This window comes from Amblyomma americanum, chromosome 8 (genome assembly GCF_052857255.1).
Source record: "Amblyomma americanum isolate KBUSLIRL-KWMA chromosome 8, ASM5285725v1, whole genome shotgun sequence".
Taxonomy (NCBI): domain Eukaryota; kingdom Metazoa; phylum Arthropoda; class Arachnida; order Ixodida; family Ixodidae; genus Amblyomma; species Amblyomma americanum.
The window spans coordinates 66,474,352-66,490,489 of NC_135504.1; the positions used below are offsets into that span (position 1 = coordinate 66,474,352).

General features: G+C 47.3%; 1 protein-coding gene across 1 annotated transcript in view; it reads right to left on the reverse strand.

Annotated features, from left to right (window-relative positions):
• Window positions 1-388: 388 nt before the first annotated feature.
• LOC144101835 (uncharacterized) overlaps window positions 389-16,138 on the reverse strand; it is a 32,175-nt gene continuing 16,425 nt past the window's right edge. Inside the window, exons 10-15 of the mRNA XM_077635054.1 lie at window positions 15,118-15,246; window positions 12,758-12,857; window positions 11,125-11,225; window positions 6,042-6,182; window positions 3,901-5,610; window positions 389-2,191 (exon numbers count right to left, since the gene is read on the reverse strand). Coding sequence (XP_077491180.1) covers window positions 1,541-2,191; window positions 3,901-5,610; window positions 6,042-6,182; window positions 11,125-11,225; window positions 12,758-12,857; window positions 15,118-15,246 — 2,832 coding nt within the window. The 3' untranslated portion in view covers window positions 389-1,540. The remainder of the gene's footprint in view (window positions 2,192-3,900; window positions 5,611-6,041; window positions 6,183-11,124; window positions 11,226-12,757; window positions 12,858-15,117; window positions 15,247-16,138) is intronic.

Here is a 16,138-nt window from a genome sequence, read left to right on the forward strand (position 1 = left end):
TACCTGAACCCATTTCCTGGGGTAGGTCTACTTGCATAGTTTTGGGCGCATTTTAAGCGCTCTTGAGGACAAAATTTTGGACTCAAAGGCGCAAATTAAGGTAGATGGACAAGAACTGCATTTCTCAGTTCCCGGAAGCTCTGTATATACAAATACACCTGTTAGCGTCTAAAACATTAGTTTTACACCACCGCTCTGACAGTGAGCGCCGTATTCGTTCAGAGGTTCCTTCGCGAGAGTAGCCTTAGGTGCTGTAGGGTTGCAGGCGGCGTTGCTTGGATGGCTGACGGCGCCTCGTTATCACGTCCGGGTCGCCAATTGTTGGCGCTCACGTAGAGCTGAGACATTGATGTAGGCAGATGTGGGTTTAGATTAAAACTGCTTTATTTCTTTGTTTCCTGCTTCTTCCTCTGGAGCAGCTTCTCCGGCGCCTCCGGTCTCACGGCGCGAATGCAAAGGAGATGGATCAGTCTGTCGGTACAATGGCGGCGCCGCTGTGCGCTTGTTTTTGCGGTTGACAACTACAGAGTCCACGTGAAGAATATGTCCTGTTATACCTTAATATGGCCACCAGTTCGCGACATCAAAACTGTGATAAACACGCGCAGCCTGTCACTACTTTTGCACAAAACGTGCAGTACTTAACACCATAGATAACAAACGCGCGGCATTCCTTTATGAAGCCTGAAGAGACGCTATGAGCTTCATAATAAAAGTCCGAATAATGTCCCATAACCGGCAGAAATAAGCTTAAATTTGGATTGAATATTTCAGGAGTCTGCGGACCGCTGACATTGTTATGGGCGGGAATTCACTATCCATTAGCAAGCTTTATTGCCTCGAAAGAAACCACATGACTCTACGCTAATGTGATTATCTTATCCTTACGTTGAATTCAAAATAACCTTGTGTAGGTGCCGTTTTCTGTCAAACACTGCGAAGACCGTTTAAGGAACTTGCGCAGAAAGGTCACAGACAACCAGCACTCTCAGGTCTATAGTGCAGAAACGCCTCATTTGTTTGCATTTAAATTCGCGGCCATGCTTAGCCGGAATGCTTTTTACTGAATATATATATGTACGTTATCAACTATGCACAATAAAGCTCAATGAAGGATAAAAAAGCATATTATGGGCTCACTGTGAGCCCAAAAATTTTGCTGTGCATTGAAGTAGGAAGACATAGGTATAGCTATACAGCTTAAGCTTTGCCTGGACCACACATGTTCCTCCTCAAGGGCGGTTTTGCAATCTCGTACAGTAGCCCTCAGTGACGCGAAGATATAACTGTACAAAGACTAAAATTCCTTGATAACTTCTCTGAAGCACAGAGCGCGAAGGACACGTTAATCGTGAGCCCAGATTGGCTGCCACACAACTGTGGGCATCCCGGAATTTTCGTACAAAAAAGGAGTCCCGCATGACTAAGCGGCTCTACACGGTGGCACGACATTCCACCCATCGTACAGTGTTCACTAAGTTCGGCGTAGTCCAAAGGAACGCAGGCCTGGTATACGCCTTCGTTGGCGTTCAGGCACATTTCACTGACCGGCCAATCCACGCTCGCGATTTTCCGCGCTCTCCGAACTGCTGGCATCCGGGTGCTTCTTCGATCGCTTCCGGCGCTTGCGATGGCCGCCAGTTTTACTGGTCGTGTCCGGCTGTTCCTTGGCCCTGTGGGTAGCCAGGGAAGCGGCAGCTTCCGGCGCGGCCGCGTCGTCTTTTCCCGCCGCAGCGGCAACGTGCGTTTCCGGCGCGAGTGACGACAGTGAACGCGGCATCGCCTCTGTGGCCACCTGGTGGGACGTCGGCGGAACCGGCGCGTATGGAAGTGACCAACCCGACACAGGAGCTGCCGTATCCTGCTGCTGATTGGGAACAGGCATAGGCACGTGGGATGTGTATCTCTGCACCGTGAAATGTGTTCCCAGCGAAGCGAGTGACGGGTAGTTCGGCGTCAGCTTAAGTGTTCCGGCACTTCCAGCTGTTGCAGCGGCTGCGCTGGTTTCAGCGTCGGCATCAGTAGATGCCCCCAGATGCCTTTTCGAGTGGCGTCCCCTGTTCCAGCGCGGTCTGTGCGCGACTAACTTGCGCAGGAAATTGGTTGTCCTTGCCGATGACGACTTTCGGGTCGTGGAGAAGTCGCTCTGGCTAGTGGGAGGCTGGGACGGGCTTCCAGCGTCTTGATGTGCCTGCGAAGAGTTGCCGAAAGGACGCTGCAGATAGAACTGGAGTCCTGCCTGCGTCTACTGAGCATTTCTGGTGTCCGATGTGAGCTAGCTACACAGCTTGTAATAAAAGGCAGTGGAGTTACTTGATGAGATTGTTGCACCTATAATCCCTGATGGTGGTTTGTGCTGGTTTGAAAACTCGAAGGACAGATATTGCCTACAATATCCGCAACGCTTTTGGGCTAACTTAATCTGCTTATACGCATCGCTTGCTCCGAGTGTTTCTTTGTATCTGTGATGTGTTAAAGGAATGCGTGCCCAACAGATGCCATCGTGCGAGCTTTACTATCTCCAGGAAAACCAGTTGGTAGGTCTCTCCTGTTTTCGCCACACTTAGTGACAGCACCTGCAATGCATCGATCAAGACTGCGGAGCACCGAAACTTCGCTTGAAGAAGTTAAAGGTGAATTCTGACTGTTTGACATGATATAGCAAACTTACTAGTAGAAATACTTGGTGTCCATCGTTGCAAGAAGTCATGCCAAAGTTTGCTCAACGCGTGCTCTAATATATTCATTGAATCTTACTAAAAAACGGAAGACATGTTTGCAATAAACGACGTATTTTCGATCAGCAGCCATTCGCTCCTTACACCATGAAATTTGTATTCCGTAGAGGATGCATTGTCTAAACTCCGCATCACGCCTTTGATCTGCATTAAAAGCACGCCGTTAATTGCCCATTTGCTTAGACAGATATGCACATCGGGTTTTAGCGAAGCTTGCCAGTAATTTAGAAAAACCTTATTGACGTACAGCAGTATCTTTTGCGGCATTGTAATAGCAGTGGGAGTGGAGGGCAGTTAACGATGGATCATGCAAGATGGTCAGTTTGTTAACGAGATTCTAATAGCGTACTTTTAAATTTCACTATAAGGCACTGCCACAATTACAGATTTGTAGCTGGCCTTTACTAAACGCCAGATGAACATATGAATATCTAAAAATGACCACAGTCTACACTGGGGCGGGCGACGAATTTCGGACATCAAACACGCCATTCAGAATCCGTGCGGGTGTGAAGCAGACGCATCCTCACCGCTTACACACGCGAAAGCCAAAAACACCCCAAGAAGGACGCGGCAAGTGCCACTCAAAGCAGGCCACCAGGAGGTGGGCAAGGAAGACTTTCTCTACCATTTCTTTACATCGGAAGGAAGAGACTCGAGCACAGGCGCCGGAAATCCGACACCGCCGGTCGCAACTATGGCGAAAAGTAACGTACCTGTGGGGAATGCACAATAAAAACTTTCACACACCCAAAAATTCTGCACAAAACCATTTTTGCGCGGGACTCAGTTTATGAACACAAGATTTTCAAACAATCAATATATCAGGCAGATGTCCCGTCGGCAGGATTACATTTTTTTTGTTATTAGCGCTTTTGCTGTCGTCAAAAGCGTTACCCATTGGCTTTCCATGGCAGTCTTAACCGATACAGCTAAGGAAACAATAGAAAAGAAACATTTTCTACACATCGGAAGAACGCATTATTACATTGAATATTTCTATAAGAGTCCAAGAATGTTGGACATGCTTCCTTAATAAGGATGTTATAGCCCTATAGGCAGTACGTATGAAACTCTCGCGTTATTTAGTTTTCTTACAATGTAGGAAAATGTGACTACACGCAGCGGCATGCAGCTACAAGGCAGAATATAGGGGAATTACCGTCGAAAATCCGACCGCGTTCATCCCTCGCTGCTGGGCCTCTTTCTTGGGCACTGTTTTGCGCTTTTCAGGATGTCCTTTCGCGACCGCTTCGCACTTGTCACGCAACGTCACTGCCTCGGACGACGATGCTCTGGCAGCGGCCTTTGCGCGAGACGCTGCATCCGAGGCCGGCTCTGCACCGTAAGAAGTAGCAGGACGCTCGCCGGATGTGCTCTGATCGCAAATCTTGCCTGCAGGAGCGATGTCTGCAGCAGGAGCAGCTTCTGCTGACGATCTATGCTCTCCGGGTGCTATTTTGGTCACCAGCTTCTGGTACTCTTCGGCTTGCCCACCGGAAGGTTTGTCGGAAGACGACGCATCGCTGGCGTGCGCCTTCTTATTGGCCGGTTGCTTGATCTTGGACTGCCTTCCAACCTTGTCAGAAGTAGATTTAACGGAGGATGGAGGTGCTGTCGTGCCTCCTGAAAGCGCCGCCGCAGAGGGCATGCTCGATGGAGCTGGCTGCGGCAAGGTCTTCGCGTCAGCAGCGGCGAAGCTGGGTGCCTTCTGGGAGGACGATGACGACTTCAAGGAGGACGAGTGCTTCCGAGAGGAGGACTTCTTGGAGGCACTCCGTCGTCCTTCACTTGGCGTCTTCACCGGAGCTCCATGCAGGGTTTGCTTGAGAGGTGCGTTCTCTTCCGGTCTGCCCTGCACAGCCTGCTTGTCCGGAGGTATTTGTGCGGGAACAGAGCTCTTCTGCGCCTGTGAGTCATCCAAGGGCCGTTTAATCGCTCTTTCTGGCGCAGCAAGTTCGTCGTCGTGCACCGCCAATGATGCAGGTGCTGGGACGTAGCCGGTGCCTTTGTGTGGTACTGCCAGCTTAGGGTCCTGGCGCGGCGCGGCCAAGGGATCGGGTCTTCCATCTCGGACACTTGGTTCGAGCCCCTCCGTCGCTCGCGGTTGTGTCGGAACTTTCCGCGCAGTATCCCGATTTGATGAGACTGACTTCAAAGAGGGGATATCTTGCTGGGCGGGCTGCTTCAGAGCCAAGCTGCCAACGGAGGTAACTGGCGCCATCTGGAAGTGTTCCGCCGCTGAGTCAATGACGAAATCGTGGTTGTCGAAGGACTCGCCGCTGTTGTTTTGTGCGTTGTTTGCAGGCGGAGGCTTAGCGTTGTATTCGACTTCAGGTATGCCGACCGCAGGTGGAGGTATGATAGGCGCGGAGGGTACAAGGGCCGCCGATGATGCTGCAATGGCGGCGGACTTCTTTGGTTTGATTATAGCGTCTCGAGTTCTACTCGCCAGTCGCCTCAAGGAGCTGATCCTCTGCGACACGTGAGTGGTGCCAGACTCCGGAATGACCTTTTGTGACGCCCGCTTCTTTTTGGACTTTTTTCTGCGAAAGGCCTGTTCGGAACTGTCGTCACGCCAGTCGGCCGGCGAGCCATCACGCTTTGCGGGATCAGAAGGAACGTACTGGTGAGTCGCAAAGTGTTCCGAGGTCGATTTGGAGGTTGGAGAAAGGCGCTCCTTATGCGAATGCTTTCGTTCTGCCTCCGGAGCAGCTTCCCCCTGGGACGCTGGAAGAGAGGTCTTCTCTAGTGCGGCTTTTGTCGTTAAGTGGTCGAAGTCTTCCACCAAGACGAGTTGCCTGTAGACCATGGCGTCTTCCCAGCTCAGCGGAGTCCATGTGGGCAGCGGGTCAAGGCTGTTCATTAGTTTCTGAAGCGGGAAAATTGAAGAGTCTTACTAAAATCGCTTGGAAATCGCCCTTTTCTCAACGCTTCGGGCAGAGTGATTTACGAAGACGCATACTGAGTGCCCCAGTGTAGCAGACTTAGGTTCAAGGTCCGAAAGACTTTCATAAACAAATTGTCGTGAGAGGCACATAACGATTTTGAGTGAAAGACGTGGTATTTAATAAAGAAGTTATGCCTGAATGTGCCCAGTAAATACTTCAGGGATAACTTCGCCTTGGAAAATGTTAATTAGGGTACGAGTGACTCTGGTTGGTGCGCGCCAACTGACGGAAATCAACAGCGCACCCTTGAGACTATAGGGATTGGACACAGGACTAAGCAGCGATTTCTAAAGATTAGACTGCGTGTGAAAAGACGAGTCCTTCTGAGCAACCGTCTCGATAGAATGCTCACCATCTTGGTGCAGACGAGGAAGACGATGGCGAAGACTGGTATGAAGCTCAACTCGACCATCTCGAACCATGCGATGACGAGATTGAGGCCGATGGGGTAGCTTTCCCAAGCGGTAAACGCAGCCTTGACCCACATGAGTGTCTGAGGAAAAGGGCAGACAAGCGAAGGAGAAAAAGTGAAATGTGGAATGTTTCGAGGCTTCAAAGCAGTTCGAAGCGAGGCATTGCGCATACGGAGAAAGCCTTGCGTCTCGGGTTTTCATCCAGGGCTAACCAGCGTGAGACTCAAAGCTGCTTTCTGTCGGATATGCATGCAGCGTCCGGCGGCTCTTGGCTCGCGAAAGATCGCCGAGGGTCACGCTGGCAACGAACCAACAGGACATAATGGCGTGGCTTTGAGATGGTTCTTATGTGTGGTAAAGTTTCGGCGGCAAAACAAGCTTTTTTTCAGGTATCACACTCAGATTTAAAGCGACACAAAGGCGACTGATGTGCCCACAAGAGAATACGCCTTAAAAACGTACAGCAGTTGACAAGAATATGCCATGGTCCGCTGTGTGCTTTCTTACTTCTGCTAACTAATCACAGCATTTAATAAATCCAACGTTCACTTCGTTGAACAAGTCAGGGGTATCAAAATTCTTGCGCTTTTAGCTTCGTCTTACGATTAACTTTTTATTCGCTTAGTTTAAACAGTAGTTTAAACAAACCCTTGACGGGGAAGAACCCAGTGACCGCCATGAAGACAGGGGGAGCTTCACAGCAAATTTAAGTTCATGGCAATTCACCGAGAGATGAAGCGGCACATTTATGTACCTTTCCCTGGCTTAGATAGATGAGTATCACAAACTAAGCCCCTTTTGTTAAAAGACAGTTTTATCTTATAGCAAACAGTTACGCCATCTGAAATTGACGAGGAAAAATAAGAGACCGTGGCCGGTTGAGATTCGGTCACTAGCTTCACTTTAGAGGTGCTGTGGCGCTTCAGGATTGCGACACAATGCAGAGATGGTCTGAGGCATGTGTGTTTGCTACGTTTGTTTGCAGTATTAAATGCTGATTAGGTGAGATGACATACAGCCACTCCACAAGTCTGAAGATGGATCGACGTTTGAGAACCACAGCCAAGTTCTTTGTTTTTTTTTAAGTGGAATAACACAAAGTCGGCACTTACATGAGCAGGCCACACATTAACTAATAAGGATCCATAAACGGCCGCTTTAGTGCCGTGCGTCCGATTCATCATAGCTGACATCGACTAGAAGATCAGCGATTGTATCAGCTGCCCCGATGACACGCTATTTTTAATGGTGCCTGGGTAATAAAAAAATCAATAACATTCTTTTTAGTGACTACAGTTCCAGTGTTAAGTTCATTGTGCCTATGTTTTCATCATGAGTGCATATAAACAAAGCCATTTGTAAGCTTCTCCTTATGTAATGCCTTCGGGCCTTTAAGGATGAAATAAATCAAATAAATGAAATGAAATGAATTCGTGTATTCTCGCATTCAGTTCACTGAACGAATTAATGAATCGCGTATTCTCAAATTTGGCTCACTGAACGAATCAACAAATCTTGTATTCTCGCATTCGGATCACTGAACTATTAAATGAATCATATATTCTGGCATTCCGTTCACGACAAAAAATATTTGAAACGAATCGATTATGCAGTGGATTGCTTAAATTGTTTTAGAATAATTGGCATAAACTTCAAATAAGGCATTCTGCTCGGTTTGGAGGGTTCAACTATGCGAAGCGGTTCATTCGTGTGGCTGCGCTCACAAAGTTCTTACATTGCCTCCAAGATAGCGTTACGCGGCTGTGCTAAACAGGTTTAGAGAACCATGCTTCGATGCCCGATCCCGGAAGTGATCTAAGCTCATGCGCTTAGATGTGTCACTAATTTATTCACTTCATGAGTATAGCAAACAAATTTTCTTGTACGTATGACATGGCGGCCATAGAGTTAGTACACTCCGTGTTGCAGAGTCCCTATTCTGGAGACAGTGTTCCGTCTTGAGACAGCCGTAGCTATAACTTCATAAGTTATACAGCTGTGCCATTGCTAGCGCAAAGCTCTTTGGCACGATTGTTTCTTTCATCGCAGCGTCCTGTTTGTGTGCTAGTAATTGAGCAGTGAAAACTTAAGTTTCGCCTCTAAGCACATGTCAGTCGCGCGCGGTATTTAATGAACTAGTGGTGGGAACGGTTCGTGGGGTAATCGGTTGGTCAAGTTCAAGAGCTGGTTCCGCAGCCTGTCGGCGGGAAACCAGTATGCACGGGCTGTGTAGTTGCACAAATTTCACAATGTCTTCTACGGGTCAAGACCCAAATTGTGCAACCTATCTACGAGATACCCTGCCCTGATTCCGACGCTGCCTATACAGGTGGAACGGCAAAGTTCAAGAGACGATTCAAACGACATCTCGCGAAGGGATACTCGCTCAGATTCTTTAGCGTAACAGCATAAGCACACTGTACATACTGCCGACTGGTACACGGAACGTGTGACACCAAAGGAGAAATCACTGTCAGAACACTTGCTCATGGAATCCCGGTCGATTAAATTGACGTCGCGTATGATTAACCCTGCACAGGGCAATCTCCTAGGTATATACATCCGGTCTTTTAAAAGATTGCTCCTATATCATTTTAGGACAAGTCCATGTCGTCGAGCTAAAGGCCCCTGTACGGGCGCGGGAAAGTCGAACAATATTTTTGTGCGCACACTTTTCGGCACGGTTTTTCGGTTTTTGGCATGGACACTTTTCGGCCACCGCTGTCGTTTTTACCTCGGCGGACGAGATTCCGTCGAATAAAAGGGTTTCAGTTAACACTAACTAGTTCGCCTATCCTAAAGTATTGAAAACTTAAGCGTGGCTGCAATTCTGTTGATGTATCGCGGCCCAGCATCGCAGGGACCCTCTCCCCCTTGCTGCTGCCCCGTTGCAACCGCTACCATGCTTTGGCCGTCCCACTGACGGCCAAATTTGATCTTCATCGCCCAGCACGAATCATTCCTTCTAACGATCATTTGGTCAACGTGGACGTCAGTGACCTCACGCCGTACGTGGAAACACTGCCATTGCCATCCGTGTCTGTGCAGACGTTGCTACTTTCCTCCTATACTGTCTTGTTCTTCGGCACGGGACACCGTAGGAACTGCTCAATGAACGGCGGCGAGTGTTTCTTTGCGACGCCGCTGCCATGGTGCTCACTGGAGCACCATGGAAGCCGCACATGAAAGCCAAGTGACTGAGGACGCTAAGCACCACTTCCATTAAGCATGTACCGCACTTAGATTCGATGACTGACAGTGTTCAATACAAGGAAGCGCCGAAGAGAGCGGCCACGCCCTCGGGGGTCCACCCTTACAAAGGATCGCTCTGTGCACATCGCTGTGTATTAAACCACCTTCAGCCCTCGGACATATGGCACGACTGAGTGGTTCAGAAATGCATTCATCGGAACGTATGCCGCGTGCTATGAGCAACAATTGAAGCGCGAATAATAAAACTAAAATGCCAACAAAAAACACAACCATATTAGCTCCTTGAGGAGGAGATACAAGCGAGGGTGATTGAAACTTCTAAAGGAGAATCTTCGAGTCTTCAGTGTGAAATGAACCTGCACTGAACTTTTTCCGACTAGATGTTGTTTGGTGGCTCAAATGTCTTGTCCGCGTTTCTTGCGTTGCAGTTTGCGCGTTGAGTCTGCTCACTTCATTGGGACTGAGTTCTGCCTTTCGTCACCTGCATGCTTCATCGGCTACACACAGTACGACTGGTTGCTCCGCCTTTTGTACGGACGGGAATCTGCATCCGTCATGGACACAATTCTTACGTACCGTATTAGCGCTTCCGAGGCCAGCCCCTCTGCGACGCTCACATGTGCGCCGAAAAATATCGTCAGTTTGCTTCCTCGCACTCAGAATGAGTGGCACAGAGAAAACCGCCGGGACTCCTGGAACCCCTCACCCCGTATTATCCCCCTGACACTATTATTTGGCTCAGTGCATCTTGCTCCATCTCCAGTCTTTGCACAAAATTGATTTCTTGCTATCATGAACTTTAACTTGCTCCGGAACCAAACTGCTTAATTGAACAACGCAGACGATCACCTTGCCTCTTTTTCAGGTCAGTGTACGTGGCAGAGAACTGAAAACTATACACATCGAGCCCCTAATGTCCCCTTGTGACCCGTCCTTTCTTGCTTCACCGTAAATCACCGCGATGGCTCCATTTCCGGCGGGTAGGTAACTGTAAGGTACAGACCAGCTAGGAAAACGAAGTGCAAAGTAAACGAAGAGGGAAGAATACAATATTTTGTCGCATGTCCAAAAGTGCTCGATTCTATTCCTGGTAATTCATGCTTCTTTATTCATTTGACTGTTCCAATCTTTATATTGATTTAGTCTTGTCACGCCTATTTTCCCCGCGCAAATACCTCATTGGGATTATCTACTGAACCTTGCTCAATCCCCCTGGGTGGGTATGTGCCATGCTTACTAACGAGAAGAAGGAGAAGAGGCCGGAGTGGTGCTTGAGCTTTCTACCTACTTGCTCATGAATAAGGCGTTTTCCAATTGCAGAGATTACATATTCCAAAAGGAAAATTGAAAAAAAAATTGACTGTGGTTTAGCTCTGGTTAAACCTGCAGTGACGCGATAGCTACAGCTGGCCAGGTGGAACTTGCTCAGTTGAATTGTAAAGTCAGTCTTTCGCCGCTCCGTTTCGCTGGGCGTTCATTCTTCATCTTCGTCCCACTTGTCACGGCGCATGCGCACAGTTCTGACAGCTCGGTGTCGCCGCCGGCACTGCTCCGCACAACGTGGCTGGTCACGTGACCAACCATGTGACGAACCACGTGATCAGCCACGGCGCCGCACCAGCGGCAGCTGCTCCGCACACGTGACCAACCACGTGACAGCGTGGCGGCGCAGCCACGCTGAAGGTTCGAAATGCTACCGTAATGTAGCTATATCTACAAAAACTCTTGACGACAAGAAGTACTCGAAATGGCAATACGTTACTGATGTCATAGAGCAGGTGCTTATGGCGACCATTTACAAACACTCACGGCGACGGTGACCGGTATGATCGACGTCCAGCAGACCTTGACGAATGTGCTCGGTACATCGTTGGTCATCATGCGCGAACTTAGGGACAGTCTTCGGAAGCCTGAAAAATGAATGTGTGGCTGCCGTTTTTTTTTTCACCCCTGGAAGCACAGAGTCCAGGTTTTGTTCCCAAAGTTTACAACCATAAACATGTATCCAAAAACTGACCCTAGTGATTCTTACATTCTGTTACCGAACACAAGCTCAAAGTTTGAAACATAAGCCCAGCTGCGGCAGCATTCTTTATATGGAGGCGAGATTTAAAAAAATACGTTAGTGTACCGAACAAGGCGATGAAACAAATCTGGAACAACTCACTATGGCGTGCCTTAAATGCACCTGCTGCGCTGGCATGAGCTCTCTTTATTATTGAATGATCCTGAAAACGTTGAAGGTCCCCAAGTAAATTTAAAAAGTGTCTGAAGACAGTCTACAGACTGTGTATGAACATTTTGTGATGGTTGGCTAATCGGTCCCGAAACAGACAGGTGGGAAGGGGGAGGAGGACGGTGCCTTAGAGAACTTATGAATAGGCTGGACTTGGGCTGGACATCTAAGTTGAGGCCAGACTCCCAGCGGTCTTTTGGCGCAACACAGAGCGAATATGCAATGAGACTGAATATGCTAGATGAAAATGAATATGCTAGAACTGACACATTTAATTTTTCCTTTTTCCCGCATACCATCAGCGAATGGAGTTCTCCGACACGATGAATGTTAGCGCATACTCATTCTGCGTGCCATATATTTTTTAGTTCTTTTTACTTGTTGCCCATGTTTTTGTAATATCTAAATATGTATTTGTTCTGCTTGGATCTGTAAATGATCTGCAGTATGAACTAAAAAAAACGAAATGATTTTCATAGAGGCAGAACCGATTTGAGGGGGTATGAAAAATTTGTTTGCGCAGGGGTGAGAACGGCTGACGTGCCGCAGAGGACTAACTATCAATGCTTAAGCTAATGATGCTAATTCTGATGATCAAGTAGCTGAAATTCTTCAGATAATATGCTTTAGGTTTCATTCTCAAGTTTTCAGCGCTTTTAGTTCTTAGTCATTCTCCTGTTTTTTGTGACGTGGCCTTCTGCAGAGATTTATTTTTTTTTCGGTGATATGTTCGTGATTCGTTTACGTTTTAGGTTGTTTTCTTCCCGTCTTTTACCTCATGCTTTTCTAGTTAGCCATCTGCGACAGAAATGTTCTACGTGCTGTGGTACAGCTTAGTGCACTCGTCATATTGTTTGCCACGCGCGATATCATGATTTGGTGCTTTGCACGTCGCGCCCAATGCGTCACTGTGTTATTATTGTTTACAGAGTGGGGGGTGTTGCCTTGTATAAATTCGGCATAGTGGCAGCCAAACAATAAAGTTGTAAGTTGGCGCTTGTGGGTGTGTATGCTCTCCTGTGGTCCTAGTCACTTGATGCTGCGCCATTATTCCCTTTAGCGTATCATTTAGACATCCTCAGATGAAAGTGAATAATGACCTAAATGGATTATCGAAGAACTCAGCAAAGATCAAGGGCTAGAGAAGTTTGGAGTGCTCGCATTAGGACGTGTTAGAAACTGGAGTAGCATAAGGTTTTAACTCACCGTAGAACTGAAGGATCACGACTGTCTCCAGTGCAACCATCAGCAAGCGAAACCTATTGTTCTGTGTGTAGGCCAGCACAGAGACGACGCTGGCGCCACCCTGGTCAGCAGAGTGGAAACGAAAGCAGGTTATATAGCTGCCTGACGTTCCACGAAATGGTTCGGTATGCTATATGAAGTTTAACGTCCCAAACCGACACAGGTTATGAAGGGCGCCGTAGGGGAGGGTCCAGAATAACGTCGAACATCTGGGTTTCATTAACAATCACTGACACCGCAGAGTACACAAGCGCCTTGCGTTTCGCCTCCATCGAAATTGTGGCCACCGTGAAATTACTGTTTAGATACAAGCAGTTTAATCTGTAGCGCCACTTTGTAGCGGCCGTAGGAGCACGCGCGGAGGGGAGGAAAAACCTGAAGCGCAAGCCGAGGAGAACGCTCGGGACCTTGGCCATGGCCGGACGCTGCCGCCTCCGCTCCGCTGCTGTCTCCTCTTCGGCAGCTCTCAATAAATGTGGCCGCGGTCGCCTTCCTGGGCGACCTCCACAATACAATTACAAGAGATAATTCTGCCGTGGAAAGGATGCCTCCACGCTTTTTCGGCGTGCTCTCCTAATCGTTCTTCAGTTTAGAGATGCTACCATTAGGCGCAAGCTTTGCTTCTAAGCGAGCAACAAGCATGTGCCTTGTCTCATGACAGACATTTCAGTTGGCCGCGTGAATGGCTTTTGAATGGAGAGGACGTCAGGCTTGAGTGTAAACAGGAGACACACGGAGAAAAGGGGAAGCTGTCCTGTGCGGCGAAATGGGCTTGGGGCAAATCGTTTTCATACAACGAGTCAAACGAAACAAGACGCTGAAGGGAGGGCTAGTCAGGGTTCTATTGTGTCCTGAATATAGCAGGGGTTTAAATTTATTCATTGGGGAGTTATGTTTTAAAATCAGGTAATGATACTTCAATGCAGTCTCTAAAGGTTGGCTGCACGGTAGCGGGCACATTATTTGGTGTTTCGAGTTAAACCAAGAGACAATTAACTAAATTAACATTATGTTTGGTTGGAAGGTACATTATTCAAATGCGAAATTCAAGGCACTCAAAATGGAAATGACGCCTCGCATTTCAAATTTCAGGGCTTGCATCATGGTTACCATTATTGAATTTCAAAACAAAACGAAGCAAAAAGGTTTTTTAAATGCTTTACAATAAGAATTGAAGAAATCGCGTCCCTTCAGTCATATACTGAGGATCTTTATGTCTTGTTATGATAAAATAGATGCTGACAAGTTTCCCGTAAGAATAATACACACAAATGCGCCATTTTGGCATTATGGAAAGCGGCATGCCAATTCGGCGTACTATCAAAGACGTAATTTTCATATTTGCGATTTCGAACCATGATGCGAAATCAGAAATTTTGTTAACGGGGTTCGCCTTCCATGCTTCAGTCTTTTCGTCTTTTTATTGCGTTCTATCGTACCTAAAAAACCGGGAGAGGACACTTAAGCTCCGCCTTAATGGTATGATGCGATAGCGTAGTGGGTTAGGCTTTCCAAACTTAGAAGTTTGACTCCTTTTAACGCTTTGCCATTTTTTTCAATTGTTTCAATTAACGAATTGTGAATTACGCACTACAAATTTCCTCAATGAGCATAATCAAACATTGGCTTTTTATTCTGAGCATTTGACACCTTGAACCCCCTCTTTTCCATTTTTTCACTTTTTATTTCTTTAATTATAAAATAATTAGAATGATTTCATTAATACGTCATCGCCTATCACACACTGATTAATAATAAATCGCTAAAATATCAAATTTCTAGGACACAACTTTTGTTAAGCAGCCCTCGATAGTTTCTGACACGCAGTGCCGACTACTACTACGCCGACGCTTTTCGACCAAACGAGCTGCACACGCTAGAGTAAAAGTGTCCGCCTTACCGTGAAATTTTCCCACACAAATCGCACCGACGTATCTTTCCCGACTTTTCGGAGAAAACACTGCATTGATTCATTTGAAACTCTGTATAGCTCTTCCCTTAAGCTAAGAACTAAGGATAGCACAATAGGACGTGTGTTTGTACCTTTTGCACAGTCAAGCCTTTGTCATGAACGTTGAGCATACCACGCTGTGCGTAGCTTGATTAAGGTACGTACTGTGAGTTTGAGCAAAAGGGGCAGCGTTGCTCAGCTATTCATGTTCTGCACTCGAATGAATTTGTACGCGTGTGGTCCAGATGCACAACCTGCCCTTGCCTCAAATTACTTCGGCGAAGTGAGGCGTGCTGTCGCACTTGCATCTCGTCGCGATGAATAAACACACCGCTACTTTTTTTTTTAATGAAGCAGTGAACTCGCTTACCGGGCTGCAGACGACGATACTGATGACAAACATGAGCGTGCAGATGTAAAAGTGCACAGCTCCGCGGTGCAACAGAATCGACGGGTGTGATGCCGATAGCACCTCTATGATGATGTCGGGGACAATCAGCTGCGGGCAACGAGAGACACGATTTCGCTGTATCAGCTAGGCTTATCTTCTTTACGGTGGCAGACCAGTCAGTTTACTTTGGGAGACGCAGACAAAGTAACATGCTGAAGGAAAAAATCTAGAATACATTATTTAAGTCCATCTTTAAGCACCATCAACAGTAGAATTAAGTCGACTGCAACGCTCTTTCCCAATGAGCTAGTCGCGTATCCCTGGACTGTGCCAGCAGCTCCCACCTTAACTATCCTCGAAAAATTTCAAGTTTCTTTCTCAATACCTCGTTTTTGGCGCTTCTGGCTAGTTTAATTTCTTTGAAAAAGCTTTTATCCCCCCAATATTTTTTACTAACCTTTTCACCGCAAAAGTGTGACTCGTCCCGCGAAAGCCTAATAGAAGTGGTAGATGATAAGTTTACAGAAAGATTTTATAGAGGTTCTCATAGTCACTGTGAACAACAGCGGGGTCGTCTTAAATGCAGGGAAAACTCCTTTACCAGTTACTCGCATTTACTTCCACCTTGAAAGAGACTATGCGAGCAGACGTCGGATTTGAGGCAGCCTTTCGGTACTCTCCATTAATTCCTCTCACTTTCGGCGTCTTGTCTGTCACTAAATCGATGACATTACGGTTGAATGCGCGTCCTGCCAGAGTCCATTTCTGCACATTAGCTTCTGCCAAAACGTCGACAATCAACATTTATTATTTGATCCTCACTGCATTCGGTCTCTTAACGTTGCACTGATCGCTTTCCATGCCAACGTCCACAGCCGTGCAAAGGTTCATTTTGAATTATATCGGCAACCGTTGCGTTTCAACACCTTAGGTACGTAAGGGATGGATGAATGAGTTCCATGCTGCTTCATCGTCATCGTCATCAGCATGACTAGGCTCA